Below are 16250 nucleotides of genomic sequence, written 5' to 3'. Positions count from 1 at the left end.
CGGTAACATGTGCCATGTGGGGATGCATGGCAAAGCAAACTTGATAGGCATGTGCCATGTGCATTCTATGCATCATGGATATTGATGCAGCACGTGGCAATCAGTTAGCGCACTTATCATGTTTTTCAAAACCTACAGTTGTAGACAAAAGAGGCATTACAATTACGGGATTTATGGTTTCCAACTTAAATGAAGAGAATGTAGTTGTGGATGCACGAGAAGGATTAATGTCTTGAGATAACAGCAGATGTGGGCTTGGCTGGCGCTATAGCAACAAGTTGGGTCCCGTCGTTATAGTTTCAAGATCACAAATTAATCCGAACAAAAACTAGTAACTTTCTAACTCACTCCCCTTCCTAATATTGCTCTTCTAACAATTATTAAGTAATTACATGGAAAATGCTTTCTACTTCAATCTCAACCCAAGCTGCAAATCTACCTTTCTCTATGCCATAACCCAGCAAGAGGACTCCGGCTTCATCCCAAGTTCACCTCTTCTCTCTAGCTCTCTCTCTCTTCTTCTTCTTTTTATTTTTTTTCTTTTCTTTTTTTTTCTCTCCTGCATGAATACATGCACCCTTGCCAACCTGATCTCGTTAAATCTAAGCACACCACTGCACGTTCTCAACATCAAGTCCATCCTGCATAAGGCACATACACGTACAAATATAAACAAAAGTCATATGGGACGAGACTCATTTTTAGCCATGTTTCTTCCGGTGCCCAGCTTAAAGAGAAAATCCAAAAATCGAATAAGAATAAGACTCTTGCTACTAGCAGAATTCGTTAATTTTATAACTTAAAAAAAATATATACGAGTTGATTAATTACTTGATGTATATCACGCCGTATAGTGAGTACCAATAAAAATCTTATTCTAAAAACTGTAAATCGATTTGCTTGGAAATGTATATTGGATCACTGCTAAAAGTGTATCAGATAAGCTTGCAGTATGCATCACAAAGTCGACGTATGTATCGCTGGTCATGTAGTGTGTTGGTGAATATGATATTTTGGAAACTATGTATTAATTTATTTGAAAGTATGTATTAGGTTGCTAGATGACTAATTTGATAAGTATGTATTATCTGACTATGTACTATATACTAGTGAACACTATGTTCTAAAAATTATATATTGATTTATCTAAATGTGTGTATTGACTTGTTAAATAACTAATTTATTTGGTGTGTATTACTTGGCAATACAATATGTACTGTAATTTTTTTTTAATCACATAATTGACGACTAAGAAATTTATAATTTTTGGATTTTTTTTAAAAATACATACTAAAAAAAGTTGTAAAATAACAAGCTACTTTTTTTTTCTTTCTTTCTTTAGTGCCTGATCTCATATAATTTTTGTCCTACAAATAGTGCTTACGTCAACATTGTTGTCTTCGATTTATGTGAAAATCTCAGCATACTTCATTCTTTTCTTTTTATTGGTATCTAGCGGAGAAACTAATATTGATGGTTGGTAGAAAATACCTAAGGTATTAAGACACGGAAACTAGAGATTGCCATAGCCTTCTCCCGCCGAACCCTTAAACTATGGGAATTCCATTGAACATCTGGAACCTACTTAATTTACTCTGCATCATAACGCTAATAAAATTCTTGGAAACGTGCATTTAGGGTAAAAGGGGGAAATTATACTAATTTCTGGAATTATAATTCTAATTTCTCACGAGGAAGGCCGGTGTTTCGCCGACAACCAATGAGGAACGAGGAGGGTCTGGGTAACAGCGATGAGCGGATGAGTTGGATCCCTTCGGGCACGGATCTCTTTGGGTCCAGCAAATCCGTCTGACCAAACGCTCCGGAGTCATATTACTTGGAAAGTTCACTCCTTCAATCAGAGGGCGGCGCTCTGCTACGGGCTCCGGCTGTTCGGCACGGGCAAGGCCCTAGGTCCTCCCTTCTCCTCCGCTCCCCGCCGGCGTTGCCGCAGATCAACCCTTCTCTCCGCCTTCCTACGGCAACCGGACCCTCGTGTTCTCCGTCGCAGGTCCATCTCTCCTTCATCTCAGTTCTGTGAGTGGTTTCTTGGTGCCTCAAACCCTAATTCAAGATCTGTGATTTTCTTGACATCGGCTTCCTTGACAGATCCCTTCTTCTCTCCTCCTTCCGCGGCCTGGCCAATCTTTTTGTTCCCTCCTGACGGAGCCGCAAATTTGAGAAAAAAAGTGGTTATTTGTCTTTCTTCGTGGAGCCCTCTGTCGCTACAGCTCTTCCCAGGGGCGAAGATGCGAAGAAAGAGGACGGGTAAGGGTTACGAAGTTATTTTTGCCCGGATTCAAAAGTTAGTAATCCCTAGATCGGTATTTTCTTGGGGGGACAAAACGCAAGTATTCGAGGAAAATACGAATTTTGAACCGACATTTCATAGTTGAAAGCAGTTTCACGGATTAGGAGAAGTTCTGGAACCTGTAGCTGTTCAAGAACCCTTGTCTTTCTGAAAGACAGCATAGGCGGGAAGTAAATTATTAAGGCTTAATCAAAGTCAAGATATTAAACTGGACCGAGCTCAAGTATGGTATTTGAAGACACCAGAGTCTATGTTCAATCCCCTCTTTTAGCCCATTACCTGGTTTCAATTTCTTTGGCTGACAATTTGCTCGGCATAGTAATAAGAAGGTTCTTCTTGCTTGTCACCCTGGTGCTAAGTTATTCCTTATTGGCTGCTAGATTTTGGATTTGACTTATCTATTTAGCTTCTCTCTTGTTGGTTTGGTTTGTAGCCTGAAACAGGAACGTTTTCACAAAATTTTATTTTACATGCTGATTTATCCTAACTTTCGGTGTTAATGGTATATGTTCCACCAAGTGATAATTGTCTATCTTAGGCCACTTTCTGCTATCATTAGTTTAGGGGTTCAAGGCTATGTTTGATTGGTGTTGCATTACCATGGAACCGAGAAAGAGTTATATATGCAAACAAACAAGCCATGTCAGAGGATTCATATGAGATTTGTGGATAATAACAAGATATTGGCAAGCAAAGTAACAAGTGAAGATATTAATAATGAACAAAAACAATTAAAGAAGGAAATGCATGGACCAATAATCTTTCTTTTTGCTGACAATTTAGTAGCCTTCCATGAAAACCTTTCATATTGTTTTAAAAGGTTCCTGTAAATCATGCTATCACATGATACTTGCTGCTGTATTCTAAGCTGCAAGGTCTTCCCCGCATGTTGTGCTATTCTCTCTTACTCTCTTAATATTTTTCAGATACGCAATTGCCTTCTGGATTTTAAAAATACGACCAATCAACCTCAAGAATTGATATGAATTGTTGTGGATGCTGAGGCTTGCAGATAAACAAGATGAACTTGCTTTGTTGTGGGAAGAGAACTCATATTATTTTGATGTTTTTTATATCAAAATGGATAACTTCATCTGTTCGGATGGTTGATTAGTCACGTCTCAGAGATTGGAACAACATTATTCGTTAATAACAGGCAGGCACAATGATCAGCAAACAACTTTTGCTGACTTACTTTTATCTACTTATTTATGTTTGCCTCTCATCTGGAGTTATCTTGTATAACAAGGTAATACATCTTAATGATGTTTCATCAGTCTTTTTATTTTCTTGCTGCAGCAAATATTTTTAGTATTTCATTTTCATAAGCATATGGATTACTTATAGTTGTTTACTTTCTGGTGAAATCTGGATTATACTTTCTTTCTTTTCCGCTCTTTTTTTTTTTGAAATGTTATTATATTCATTGCCTGGTTGACTTGTACTATATTTTTATAAAAAATATTTGTGCTATTTGCTGATTAGATGCTTTTGAAATGTGATGTGCTGCCATTTTTTTCAGTACTCTTTGAGTCAACCAGTATTTTTTTAATAATTTGCTTCAAATATCTGCTTTAGAGTTCCTGCTTATCAAGAGCTTTTCATAATACCTGGGCTTTTACTTGGAACTGTGTTGGATGGTGCTACTTGAATAACAAAAATAGTTATATGATGGGTCAATTTTAGGTTATATCACACATCCATGATACTCATGCATTCTATTTAACTACAGGTCATGATTCCTGGGCACTCTTTATTGCTCAAATAATCTTTAGATTAGAAGTGCTTCCAAAATTCTAATTAGGGAAATATGGGAAATAGGCACATTTGCCGAAATGAGGAACTACTCTAGAGGAGCCTAGAGGTTTCACCCCAACCTGAAATTTTCTTAGCCAATCTGGGTTCTATCACTTTCCAAAATTTTCTTACAACTGTACCAAATTTACTCGTGACAGTTGAATGTAGTGTAAGGTGTTACGGCACTGTTAGGAGATCTGTAGACCCTGAAGAGAATTATGTAACAAAAAAGGCTACTTCTGCGGATGTCTAGTAAATTACTAATATATGAAAATACAAAAATAACAAAGTCGCTGCTGTTGCTGACTAATTGTAATTCTGATCTAACTGAAATTTTGATTGACTTAGATCAGTTTATGTACAAACAGTGCTGTAGGATAAAGTTTAAGATTTCATCTTTAGAGTGTGAGATCACTGAAGATGCCTTACTCCACTGTCCTTTTCAATGCCAAAGAAGAAGACAGCCGATGCTTTATAAAATTTCTTATGGTTCCATAACTTGGGGTGTTGGCTGGCAAAGTCATATTGGATAGATAGCAATGTTTGGCTCTGTAATATGATAAACAAAAGCTGTGATTGTCATATGCAATTGTGTTGTGAATATTCTGGGTTATGTTTTTTGAGCTTCTCTACAAAATCATTTGGTAATGCCTTTTAGAATGGTTATTATATGATATGGTAGTTTTTGTGTTTGTCAATCTGATATCCTGCATATTGGACCAGGTATTGTAGAAAAAATGATTACTTTATAGTCTGCTTTATAAGATCCAGACTTATGGATATCTGAGTAAAACAAGTCTGAGGATATTTTCTATTTTTGTCCTTTTGCAGTGGGTTCTATCTCCAAAATATTTCAAATTTCCCTTTCCTATCACTCTTACTATGATTCACATGGGATTTTCTGGTGTCGTAGCATTCTTTCTTATTCGTGTTTTTAAGGTATGCTTCTATAACTCTTTTGGCTGTCATGCAAACTTCTTTTTTTAATTTTTATTTTTCCGGCTTACATTATTTTTCTGTGTTACTAGCTTATTATTACACCTTCCATTGAACCAAAAATTGAATAAATGCATGAGACACAAAATTTATTTTTTCCTAAAATTTATTCCTTTTAAAGATTCAACATTCTAAAGCTTTGACTTCCTCGATGGCACATGATATGTTGAAAATACTAGAAAATTAACATTAACCACAATATAGGCTTAGGCAGGTTCACATGACCTGTATATTGCTTCTAGAATGTAGTTAACAATAGCAAGGGGAGGTGGTCTAGGGAAGGAGCCATGCGACACTATTACTCACTCATTGGGCGGGAGTGTAGATGCACGCAAGATGGAAGTCATCATAACGTATTGGTGCTAAAAGAGCATCATACCCCTGTTTTATGAACAGGTCTCTTTTCTTCTAATAATAGGAGCAAGTGGGGGAAATTTTTGTTGTACATAGAAGAGAAATCCCAACTTATATGCCTCCTGGCCAAAGTTTTAGCCACGTTTTTCCACATTCACTCATCAACCTCCTAAGCGTCAAGGCCTCTGCCACTTTTTTCTGCCTCAACGAAAAATCCACCATATCAATCAACAATGAACTTTCTTTATCTATCTATATGATACATCAATCCAAGGTAATTTCTAAGTAGTTCCGTTCACATTACAGGAAAGCTGAGTGTAAAACCACTGACGGCACCAGAGGTAGCACTCAACAACTCTTTATAGAGCCAGTCAGCTGGCTGATGGCTTCCTACATGTGAGGCCTACTTGGAGAGAGTGCCTGCAGGAAAATATCAACAATGCCCTCTGGTTGGTTGGTAGGATATATCTTTTATACAGGGGCTTAGTGGTGGCATACAATTTATCAAATAATCATCTCCACCTTTATGATTACTGCCCCTTGGATATGACACATTGTAAAGTTGATAATCGTCATTCACAGGCTTATTACTTGCCTGGTTAACTAGCTACATGGAGTTAAATTAGCTGAGGATCTCCAAGTATATAATAGTCATGATTAGGAAACACAAACATCCATAAGAAACTCATCTGTTTGTGCTTTTAAGAGCCTATTATGGAAGTTTCCAGTGCCTTACATGGTCATGATGGCACTGGAACCTTGAGTGTGATACCAAAAGTAAATGTAGCTAAGGACTAAGGCTATGTTTGGTAAAGCTTTTGGAGAGTCAGAAAGCACTTTCTGACCCTCCAAAAGCACTTTTGAATTGCATAGTGGTGTTTGGTAAAAATTTAGAAGCTATTTTGGCTTTTTTGCCAAAAAAGCTAAAAAAGTCTACTTGGGATAAGTTCTATTTAATGGAGCTTCTTCTTAAAAGCGTTCTCTAGCAAATGTCGGAAAGCTGTTTTAGCTTTGATTAAATTTTCATGGCAACCAAAATACATTATAATAATATAATAATACATTACTATATTATATCATATCATATTATTGTATTATAAATATAATATTATATTATACTAAAATACTATATGATATTTTATATCATATTATGTTATATTATTATTCTATAGTATGCAATATTATATTACACTATCTTATAATAATATTATATTATATTATATTACAATATCATATTACATTATATCATGTTATAATAATGTTTATTATATAATGATATATAATATTACATTGTATTATACTCTATTGTACAAATATTGTACAATATTTTTTATTGCCATTTTGTCATACCAAATGCGTTTTTCCAGTTTGGTTACCAAACACATGTTAAAATTTCATCGCATTTTAGAAATATAGTTACCAAACAACAAACAGGAAACAACTTTTTATAAAAGCTCTACTTCCTAAAAGCTCCAAAAGCTCTACAACTAATAGTAATCCCTGACAAGGCCTAAATAATATAAATATTCAAGCTCTTGTTAGATTGGAGGAAGGGTCATCCAAACTTCAAGGATTTAAGGTTTTGAAAATTATTGGGAAATTGTGAAAGACTAGTCTAAAGCTTAGATTCTCAAAGTAGATGGAAATTTTCTGCATGCTTGTTATTTTATATATGTTTAACCACCATCTCTCAAATATGAAGACATGACTATGTGGAAGGGTAATATTGTGGTTTGGGAATAGGAATGCAAAGGATGTTCATTGTTGATGATCTTGGGTAGATGCACAAATTGTTTAGGGTGGTAACCAGCAGAAGATTAGAAGTATATGTCTGGCAGAGTCATTTTTATGGGTTAACCCAGTCATCAACAAGAAGTTGAAGTTGTGACCATCAGTGATGAAGTTGCCACCCTCAGAAAAGAAAAGAAACAATTCTTTTGTTATAACTGCGACCTGGTTTGATACATATGAAGTTGGCAATTATACAGATCCTGAAACCCTACCATAACTCCTATTTTTATCAGTTTTTTTTCCTGAATACAAAAGAAAGAAAGAAAAGAAAGAAAATGCAGAAAACAGAGCTTGTTGCAGCACTTAAGGTGTCATAGTCTAAAAGAACATCGTTAGAGGTGTCTAGCCTCTTTTAAAACCAGAACTTATTCTTTCAAGAAACTCATTGATTTAAAAATTAAAGGAACTAGGAGTCAAGTCCCTGTCAGGACCAAGGACCTCAACCACCTTCATTTAATATATTCAATCACTTCTCCAATTTGGAGCCGAACACCTAAACTAAGCGAACATGCTGTCTTATTCTCACAAGGACCCAGCCACACTTCTTTCTCCATTTTCCTCATGCTGATTCCATATTAAAGAAAAGGTTTTTTTTGCATATTATTCCTTGAAATCTTCTTTATTTGCCTGTAGTCCTTTTTCCTCAAATTACATCCATGAGGAGATATTCCATGAATATTTATGTCAACCATGGTTCATCAGACCAGAAACAGTTATAGGCAATAAATTATATAATTTAGGGATCAATATGCAAATTTAAATAATTGAGAAATTAACATGCAAACTAAGAAAATTTGAAGCAGTGGTATCCCTAGGATTCCTGCCCCATATTGGTACTGCAGTCTTCCTTTTACTTTTTTTTTGACTTCTATCATTATCGTCGTCGTTATCAGATCATCTTCTCAGTGATATCCATATCTTCTTTTTTTCTCCTTTTTCAGAATTATAGGATCAGTTCCATTGAGACTCAAAAATACTTCCATATATTTTTTTCTTAAATCAACAACTTATTATTCCTAAGAAAAGGGAAGAAAGGCCGCAAATTCAACTTGAATTAAGTCTCCAACATGGATTTATGGGCCGTGATTTAAGAAATCCAACTTTGGATATTATAACATGATTCATTAAATAGATGGAAGCGGCTAATTTTGAGTTAAGAAGTCTGTGCAACTATGCAGTCATCAAAAAATGTTGCCTTTGGGCAGATGCCAACTGAACCATTTAATGAAACTACAAGCAATATTAACGTAACACCACACATATACTTTATGCGGTGATGTAGGCAACCGTGTATAACATATTTATCCATGAAAGATGAGTCAAGACTTTCTCATTGATAGATTTTCTTATTTCGCTATTTGCTTTCAAGTATCCTTGCAAATGCTACACTATTCATTCTTGACATATATGAGCTTTAATTGTGTCATTTTCTCCATTAACAGTGCCAATTTTTTTTTGTTGTTTGTTCTTTAATATTCATTTCCCCCTGCAGATATAATATATATGTTATCATACTAAATGAGGAGTTCCATATATTTTAGCATTAATAAGAAAATAAATATTGTTTTCATCCAGTGTAGAATATTACTATTTAAGATGATAAATATCTCTTTATTTACCACATGGACTCGATGCTGTTTTCTGGTGGCTATTTTCAGATATCAATTGCTGTACTGATAACCTAGAATCATGGCAAATTGTTTGCACTTTATATGATGCATTCTGCCTCTAAGAACAATAAATTTGACTTTTGTTTGATGGTGACATGATGTGGCTGTACAGGTTGTTGCACCTGTCAAGATGACTTTTCAGATGTAAGGGGTCTATTCTGATGTTTTTATTTTTTTAATCTATTCCTCAGTGTATAATTTGTATCTTTTGCAGATATGCAACATGTGTGATTCCCATTAGTGCGTTCTTTGCATCAAGTCTTTGGTAAACACCTTGGCATCATTGCTCTACTATTTTTATGTCAAATGATAAGTTCGTTTGAAATCCCAAATAATGTTGATTTGCTCTTAGGTATACTCAATTATATTTCCACACAATAAATATGCAGTAGAATTCATTGACAATATGATTTCCCTCTCTTAAAACCATTTTTAGAGGTTGTTCTATTTGCATAGTTGATTAGGCAGAAATTAATGCTTATCTTCTATTTCTCAAGGTCCTGCTTGGTTGAGGGATAAAGTTGGATGAACAGGATCAATCCACTTTTTTTTCCAGTGTAATCCACTTTATCCTACCAGATGCCTTTTTTGCTTCTAGAGCTTGCAAAAGTTGGCGGAGGGCAAAATGGAATCTTGGAAAAGTCTACCTTTTTTGACAAACTTTATGGTAACAATACACATATTCATAACTAGAAAAGCACTTTGCTGTTGGATATGTAATCAAATGTCTAGACTTTTTTTTTTATTAAGCTGACATCTATGATTCGCCTATTTAGTTGTTGTAAAGTTGAAGTGCAGACTTTCTTTTATGATGATCAGCGATGTAAAGTTAGGGTATTTGTTATTGTAGGCAAGTAAACCTTTTGTTTTATATCTTTAGAGTTTCTAACAAAGTATGGTCCACTATCGCAGGTTTGGCAACACAGCTTATTTGCATATATCAGTCGCTTTTATTCAGATGCTTAAGGCCTTAAGTGAGTCATCTTGTACATACTCCTACACCGGTTTTCCAGTAATCTTATTAAAAGCTACTAATTTTCTATATTTTTATGCACATGATCTGTAACAGTGCCTGTGGCAACGTTCCTCGTGGCTGTAATATGTGGCACTGACAAATTAAGGTGTGATGTCTTCTTGAACATGGTGCTGGTCAGTGTTGGGGTTGTAATTTCGTCATATGGAGAGATTCACTTTAATGTAATTGGAACAGCTTACCAGGTAACTGGTATATTTGCAGAAGCTTTAAGGCTGGTCTTAACTCAAGTCCTCCTTCAGCAAAAGGGCTTGACTCTAAATCCTGTCACCAGTCTATATTACATAGCCCCTTGCAGGTATTTTATATAGAAGACTCTGTCACTTCTTTTTTTTTGTAAGAAAAATCAACTTTAGTTCTCTTTTTAGTTTCTCCTTAAATTTATATGAAAAATTGTCATCTCATCATATATTGTAAAGTTATCACACTTGAATGCCGAGAAAAGAGACAAGATGCAGCTCAATGCAGTTTCAAGTTCTTCTGTGTTGCATATTTAATTATGGCAGCATTCATATATTTGATTATGAAAACAGCAATCACAGTTGTTAAAGTTTTTTCTTTTTAAAAATATAATGCAACCAGCTGGCATTTCTTGGCTCTAAGATTGAGTCTCTGTGATGTTTAACTTTCTATAGAACTACATTTTTGTTACACAATTGTTTTAGCTTCCCTTAGCCACTTTACTCAGAAGAAACTTTTAAGTTGCATGCTACATTCTTTTCTGTTTTCCTAGTTAGTTTATTTTTGGTAAAAAAGGATGTGGAGAGATTTTTCTTGCAAGGGTAAAGGAGTTGAAAAGAGGCAACCACTTTGTCAAGTGGAATGGGGTTTGTTGAGTAAAAAGAGAGGCAGGGTAAGGTTCCAGATACATTGAGATCTGAATCTGGCTTTACTGGGGACATCAGCTTGGGAGATTAAAGTCATTGCTGACAATGAATGGGGGCTTTGTCTAGGCAATTAGGGCCTGATTTTACAAGAGGTTCCCCTCTAGTTTGTCGAAAGGAATCTTGAAAGATCGAAGAGCTGTTACAATTCAGGTTATCTTTGTGCAGGGAAGGATGGAGGGTTTTTTTGTTGTACAAGGAAGGAGTTTAGAGTGTGGATTCGGATGCACTTTGAAGTGGTTTAGGTTAGAATCTTATTTGGACTTAGTTATTTGTTATATTTTGGATTTTATTTTTACCTAATTTGCTGTTTTATTGAGTCTTGGGAGTCCTTTACGTTAGACTTTGGAGAGAAAGGGTTAGTATTTCTATTTTCTTGTGATTTTGGTATTTGATATTAGGACAACTTATCTGTCGGGTTTTGGAGGTCTTATATTAGGAAAAATTAACATCATGTTAGGCCCAGGTGAAGTTATGATAAGGTTTTGTTTTTGGGGTTGTGATTTAACTTGATTTTGATGGCTTTCTAGATTGAGTTTTAGGAAGATAGAACTTTTGCTATTCTTTATAAGGATCTTATTTGTTTTCTTTATTTTCTTCTTCTTTATCAGGGAGAAAGTCTAGGGGAGTTGGATTTAGTTACCATCTTTAGCTACAGAAAGAATGGAGACAGAAGCTGATCGGGTTTTGATAATGTTGAAAGAAACTAAACTTTCTTCCCCCATTGTTTCCTCTCTTCTCATCTTCTTTCTTTGGGCAGGAGCCCCAGATCACAAAAACAATTGCCTTGGGGAGCATATACATATAATTGTTCCTTGTGCAGGTTTTCTGCGCACAAAATTTAAAGATATTTCAGATTTCATATTTTTTTGAGATCTGAAATTTTTATCAGATCCCCACATATAGCAAACTTGACATTTTGGATTGAATCTGCATTACCTTTGAAAGCTGAAGGTTGAAGTGCCCAATGTTTGAACATAATCTCAAGCTTGCGGAAAGGATGTCTATGAAATTGGAACAAATCCAAGTGGGATCAGATCAAAGTTTTGTACAGAACATTCAATCTGGAGTGGGAGAGGTCATGGTGGTTTTTCATAGTCATTCCTAGGATGTAATGGTGGAAATGGCTTTAATTCAGAGTCCCTTAGAGCAAAGAGGGACAAAATGGTTTTATGCCTGCTTGTATAAGGAAATCAGGGATGGGAATTCATGGAGTTGGATCCTGCTTTATTATTCTAAGATGTTACTCTCTATTGTGAAGTGCAGGGAATAGGGAAATGAGAAGCCAAGGGAAGATTCAAGGTGATGCTTTTCTTCCACAATTGATGGATCGTAGAAGTCAAATTTCTGAAAGTGACTTGAAAACCTTAAAACTTAAGGGAAATCCAAGCAATTTCCTAGTTAGTTGTCTGATAGTAGATCCGCACCCATACAAGGTCCAAATACTATAATGGTCTTATAGGATGAGTTTAATATATGTTCCTTTTTTTTCAATTTTTTGTATGCTCTTCGTGCTTTATCTCTGAACCTCTATATTTATATGGTGCAGTCCCACTTTACTTTATCCTGGCTAGGAGCCATACATATCTTTCCAAAGACTGATTTTGTGCGTCTTCAATGTCTTTGCTTGCAGATCTGTGTTTATACTTGGGCATCTTTTATACTGTATTTTTTTTGTTCCTCCTTTGTTTCTGATACTAGTTCTTCCCTTTCTGCAAGTATCCTGGTTCTATTTCTGTAAGATTCTTATCTTGGAATTTGCCTTATGCAGTTTCCTCTTTCTATTTGTACCTTGGTATCTATTGGAGAAACCAGGGATGGAGATTTCACAGATTCAGTTCAACTTGTCGATATTTTTCTCAAATGCACTATGTGCTTTAGCCTTGAATTTGTCTATATTTTTGGTAATTGGTAGAACTGGGGCAGTCACCATCCGTGTTGCTGGGGTACTCAAGGACTGGATATTAATTGCATTATCCACGATTGTATTTCCTGAATCTACTATTACCGGTCTTAATATAATTGGCTATGCAATTGGTAATTTTCTCAATGTTTTAGAGCAATCTTAGTCTACAACTACATTTTTTTTCCAAAGTATTCTCAATAAGCTTCAGTTGTTCATTTATGAGTATGCTTTGCTTCAGCTCTTTGTGGTGTTGTCATGTACAACTATTTGAAGGTTAAGGATGTCCGAGCGTCAAATCAACTTCCTGCAGATAGCATCCCTGAAAGATCTACAAAGGTGACAAATACTAAATCCCATTGATTTTAATCTTTCTATTGCTTCCAGCAGAACAAGTTAATTTGCCTACAAGTGTCAACTTTATCTGGAAACTTTGCCTTATTGTATTTGTCTATACTACACTGCCAATAGAATCGGATCATGTGCGCCCCCCACTCCGACCCAAAAAAAAAACCAATTTGTATTATCTAATCTAATTACTAAGCAGATGTAGCATTGAGAAAGAAAATGTTTTTAAATTTCCGCTTGGTTGAAGTTGAAATCTTCAAGTGTACCACAATTGGAGTTACCATACTTCTCGATATATGTCCTGCAGTGCTGACTGATCAGCATGAGGCTTTTAGATCCTTAACATTTTGGTTTTAAGATTTTGATTTAGTGGAGATTCTATGGAATCTATGGATTTTCTCCGAAGTGAGTTTTTTTATGTAAGTTTTCAGAAGAAAAGCTTTCTATTTTGATAAAAAAGACCAAAAAATTGTAACATGGAAATGGTTGGGCATGCAAAAAAATATTTTTAAAGTATTATAGAATATCAATAGAAAAGCTGATGGACACTTAAGTCTTGCTTCAAATTAAGGCATGGGCGGGTATGTTTGATTTTTGATCATATCTTCAATATTGTGGGCGCACCCAATCTCATTTACTACACATTCATTTTGTTTTGACTTTGTGTGAAAGTTTCACATTTTTCTGCCTGACAGCCGTCTTATGAAATAGTGTAGTCACCAAATCTCATTGGAATACTCCAGTTTAATATGCTTGTAAGTGTTATATCCTCAGATATGGTTCATCATAGAGATTTTTCCCTCGTGTGTAAAAGATGGTGTAAACAAAAACAAAGTTTTATTAAAATGCTTTAGTTAGTCAGCAAAACATTTTAAGAAAACATTTTTTGGTCTTGGTTTCAGAACTCCTCTTAACCCAGTTGCTTTCTAGTCTCTATCCAGGTGCGAGACTTCTTGTTAACTGGTGCTTAACTAGTATTTCAAATTTTTATAAAATAATCTTTTGATTAGTGACTATATTTTCTGTCCCTATATGTGCATGATTATCATAATTTTCTGAAAATATTATCCTTTAGTAAAATAACCAAGTTTTGCAGTTTTTTCCTCCATAGATTTTATAAGAATTTTATTGATCCTGTCCAACCTATTTGCTTAATTTGGTTGTTTACCATTTGCTTCTTCTGTAGTTGTTTGACTAGAAAGCAATACAAACAACATATAACCAAAGAACTAGAGGAACTCATTAACTGTTTTCGTAGAAAGATAACTAGGTAGGAAAGCCTTGTCCTGATTACATTGTTTTTAAAATTGTCCAAATAGTAACTAAATATCATTCTAACCAAGCACTGTTTTCTGATCATTCAATACAACCCAAGGCCTGTTTTCTATGAAGGCCTTCTCTAAATCTTTTTGTTGCAGAAGTGTGCCATTATAATAATAGGCCATCCATTACTGGGTATTCTCATACCTTTCAGATCTATACTTTAAACATGCTTATTTAGGCAATTCTCATTCTTTGTGCCCCCACTACATTCATCGTCCGATATTGGTAGCCTTTTTGCCTTCTTTACTGTGAATGTTATAAAAGAAGTCTACCATTAAGCAGTTAAAAAGCTTACCAGCCATATGATATCAGAGATTGTCCCATTGTTATCTAGGTGCCTGCGATAGCTTGCTGTCATTAAAGCTATGCTGAATGCCTTCTAATTCCTAATTAATCTACTAACATTTTGTGCCAACCGTGTAAATTGTACATGGCAGTTGATTCTATTCAATTATTTTTAGTGTTGCATCAGATGAAGGGGTACAATGGTAAGTTTTGATATAGGGGGTAGGCTTCATCTCAAAGCATAAATAAACTGAAAAGTGAAAACATACTTCGATACATCAATGAAAATATTCGTACCTGCATGAAGTGATGAGTTGCAATACACCAAGAACAAGGTGGGGTGGTGGCATACATGTTTCTTCTTTAACGTTATAAGGAATCGAGTCTTGTTCTGCTTTGGAGAACAGAATATCACATTGGTAATTATCAATCAGCTAGTTGGCATATGATTGCGCCATTCAGTTAAAATTGTTCTTTCAAACTTCGACGACTGCATATATACACTTTCAAGAACAAATGGTTCTTGGCAGGACACCCTATTGTTGCATGCACTTGAGCTAATGTAACCATTAAAGTTTGGTTGCTTATGAATTGATCATCTAAATTTATTTTTGGGACCAATTCATAGGGGACTAGGAAATTGAGAGCTTTTGACAGAATATTCACAAACAATGATGGATCCTGACTGCAAGTTTAATTGAGAGCTTTTGACAGAATATTCAAACTGTGATGTATCCTGATTGCAAGTTCTTAGTGTCTACAGTGTATGGACAAGTCTTGTTGGTTAAGAAAATATTGCGCGTCTTCTAATGCTTGCATTGGGTTTCATGGCTTCCAACTGTCTGCAGGAGTGGAAGTTGGATAAGAAGTCATTGGATATATATACTGATGATGGTAACAACAGCAACAATGTGGGAAACAAAGCTGGTTCTGCTGCTTCAGAGTCAATTGTGGTGGATGAAGAAGCACCCCTTCTTCCATCATCCAGATTGTCATACGTTGGTAGAAGCCAAGTGAGCAGCCACACTGCATAGTCCAATACATGGTCGTTTCCCCCCTCCCCCCTAAAAAATGCATTTTTTTTGCAGAGAAATTGAATCTAGGAGCAGAAGAATTGCATCCTGAAGTTTGATACTAAAATGATTCATCGGACATTTTAGTAGTTTTTTTTTTATTATTATTGGTTATGATTCAATAGAAACAGTGTGGGAGAACATAGGGAGTTTTTGGGCTCTATCATGTGAACAAGGGAGGTAGGCTCTGTTTGGGGTTACCGTTGGCAGTAGAGCTTTTGGAAGTCGAGTTTTTATAAAACTTATTTGCTGTTTGGTAATTACATTTTTAAAGTGTAACATATGTTTCGTAACTAAAATGAAAAAGTGCTTTTAAAATGATAAAGAATGTTACATAGTATTGCATAGTAAAGTATAATATAATATAATATAATATTACATATTATTACATTTTAAGATATTATTATTTTGTACAATATTATTATAATATAGTATAATATAATATTGAATACTATAGAATAACAATATAACATAATATACTA

General features: G+C 35.1%; 1 protein-coding gene across 4 annotated transcripts; it reads left to right on the top strand.

The window, feature by feature from the left end:
* Positions 1–1701: 1701 nt before the first annotated feature.
* LOC103702032 (putative sugar phosphate/phosphate translocator At3g17430) lies at positions 1702–16025 on the top strand. Of its 4 annotated transcripts, none has more exons than XM_008784315.6 (12): positions 1702–2011; positions 2110–2268; positions 3238–3560; positions 4940–5047; positions 9032–9063; positions 9134–9184; positions 9832–9893; positions 9989–10250; positions 12608–12873; positions 12981–13078; positions 15544–15708; positions 15784–16025. In XM_008784315.6, exons 3-12 carry the CDS (start codon positions 3477–3479, stop codon positions 15790–15792), a joined length of 1137 nt encoding a protein of 378 aa, XP_008782537.1. In that variant the 5' UTR covers positions 1702–2011; positions 2110–2268; positions 3238–3476; the 3' UTR covers positions 15793–16025. The 4 variants fall into 4 exon arrangements, with proteins under 4 accessions (XP_008782537.1, XP_008782535.1, XP_088578802.1 ...); XM_088722676.2 differs by having other exon boundaries at positions 1812–2011; positions 3324–3560; XM_008784313.6 differs by having other exon boundaries at positions 1716–2011; positions 15544–15968.
* Positions 16026–16250: the final 225 nt, after the last annotated feature.

This window comes from Phoenix dactylifera, chromosome 5 (genome assembly GCF_051530095.1).
Source record: "Phoenix dactylifera cultivar Ajwa chromosome 5, Ajwa_hap1_PhDact_Kaust_v1.1, whole genome shotgun sequence".
NCBI classification, from domain to species: domain Eukaryota; kingdom Viridiplantae; phylum Streptophyta; class Magnoliopsida; order Arecales; family Arecaceae; genus Phoenix; species Phoenix dactylifera.
This window is presented reverse-complemented; position numbering and strand designations above follow the sequence as displayed.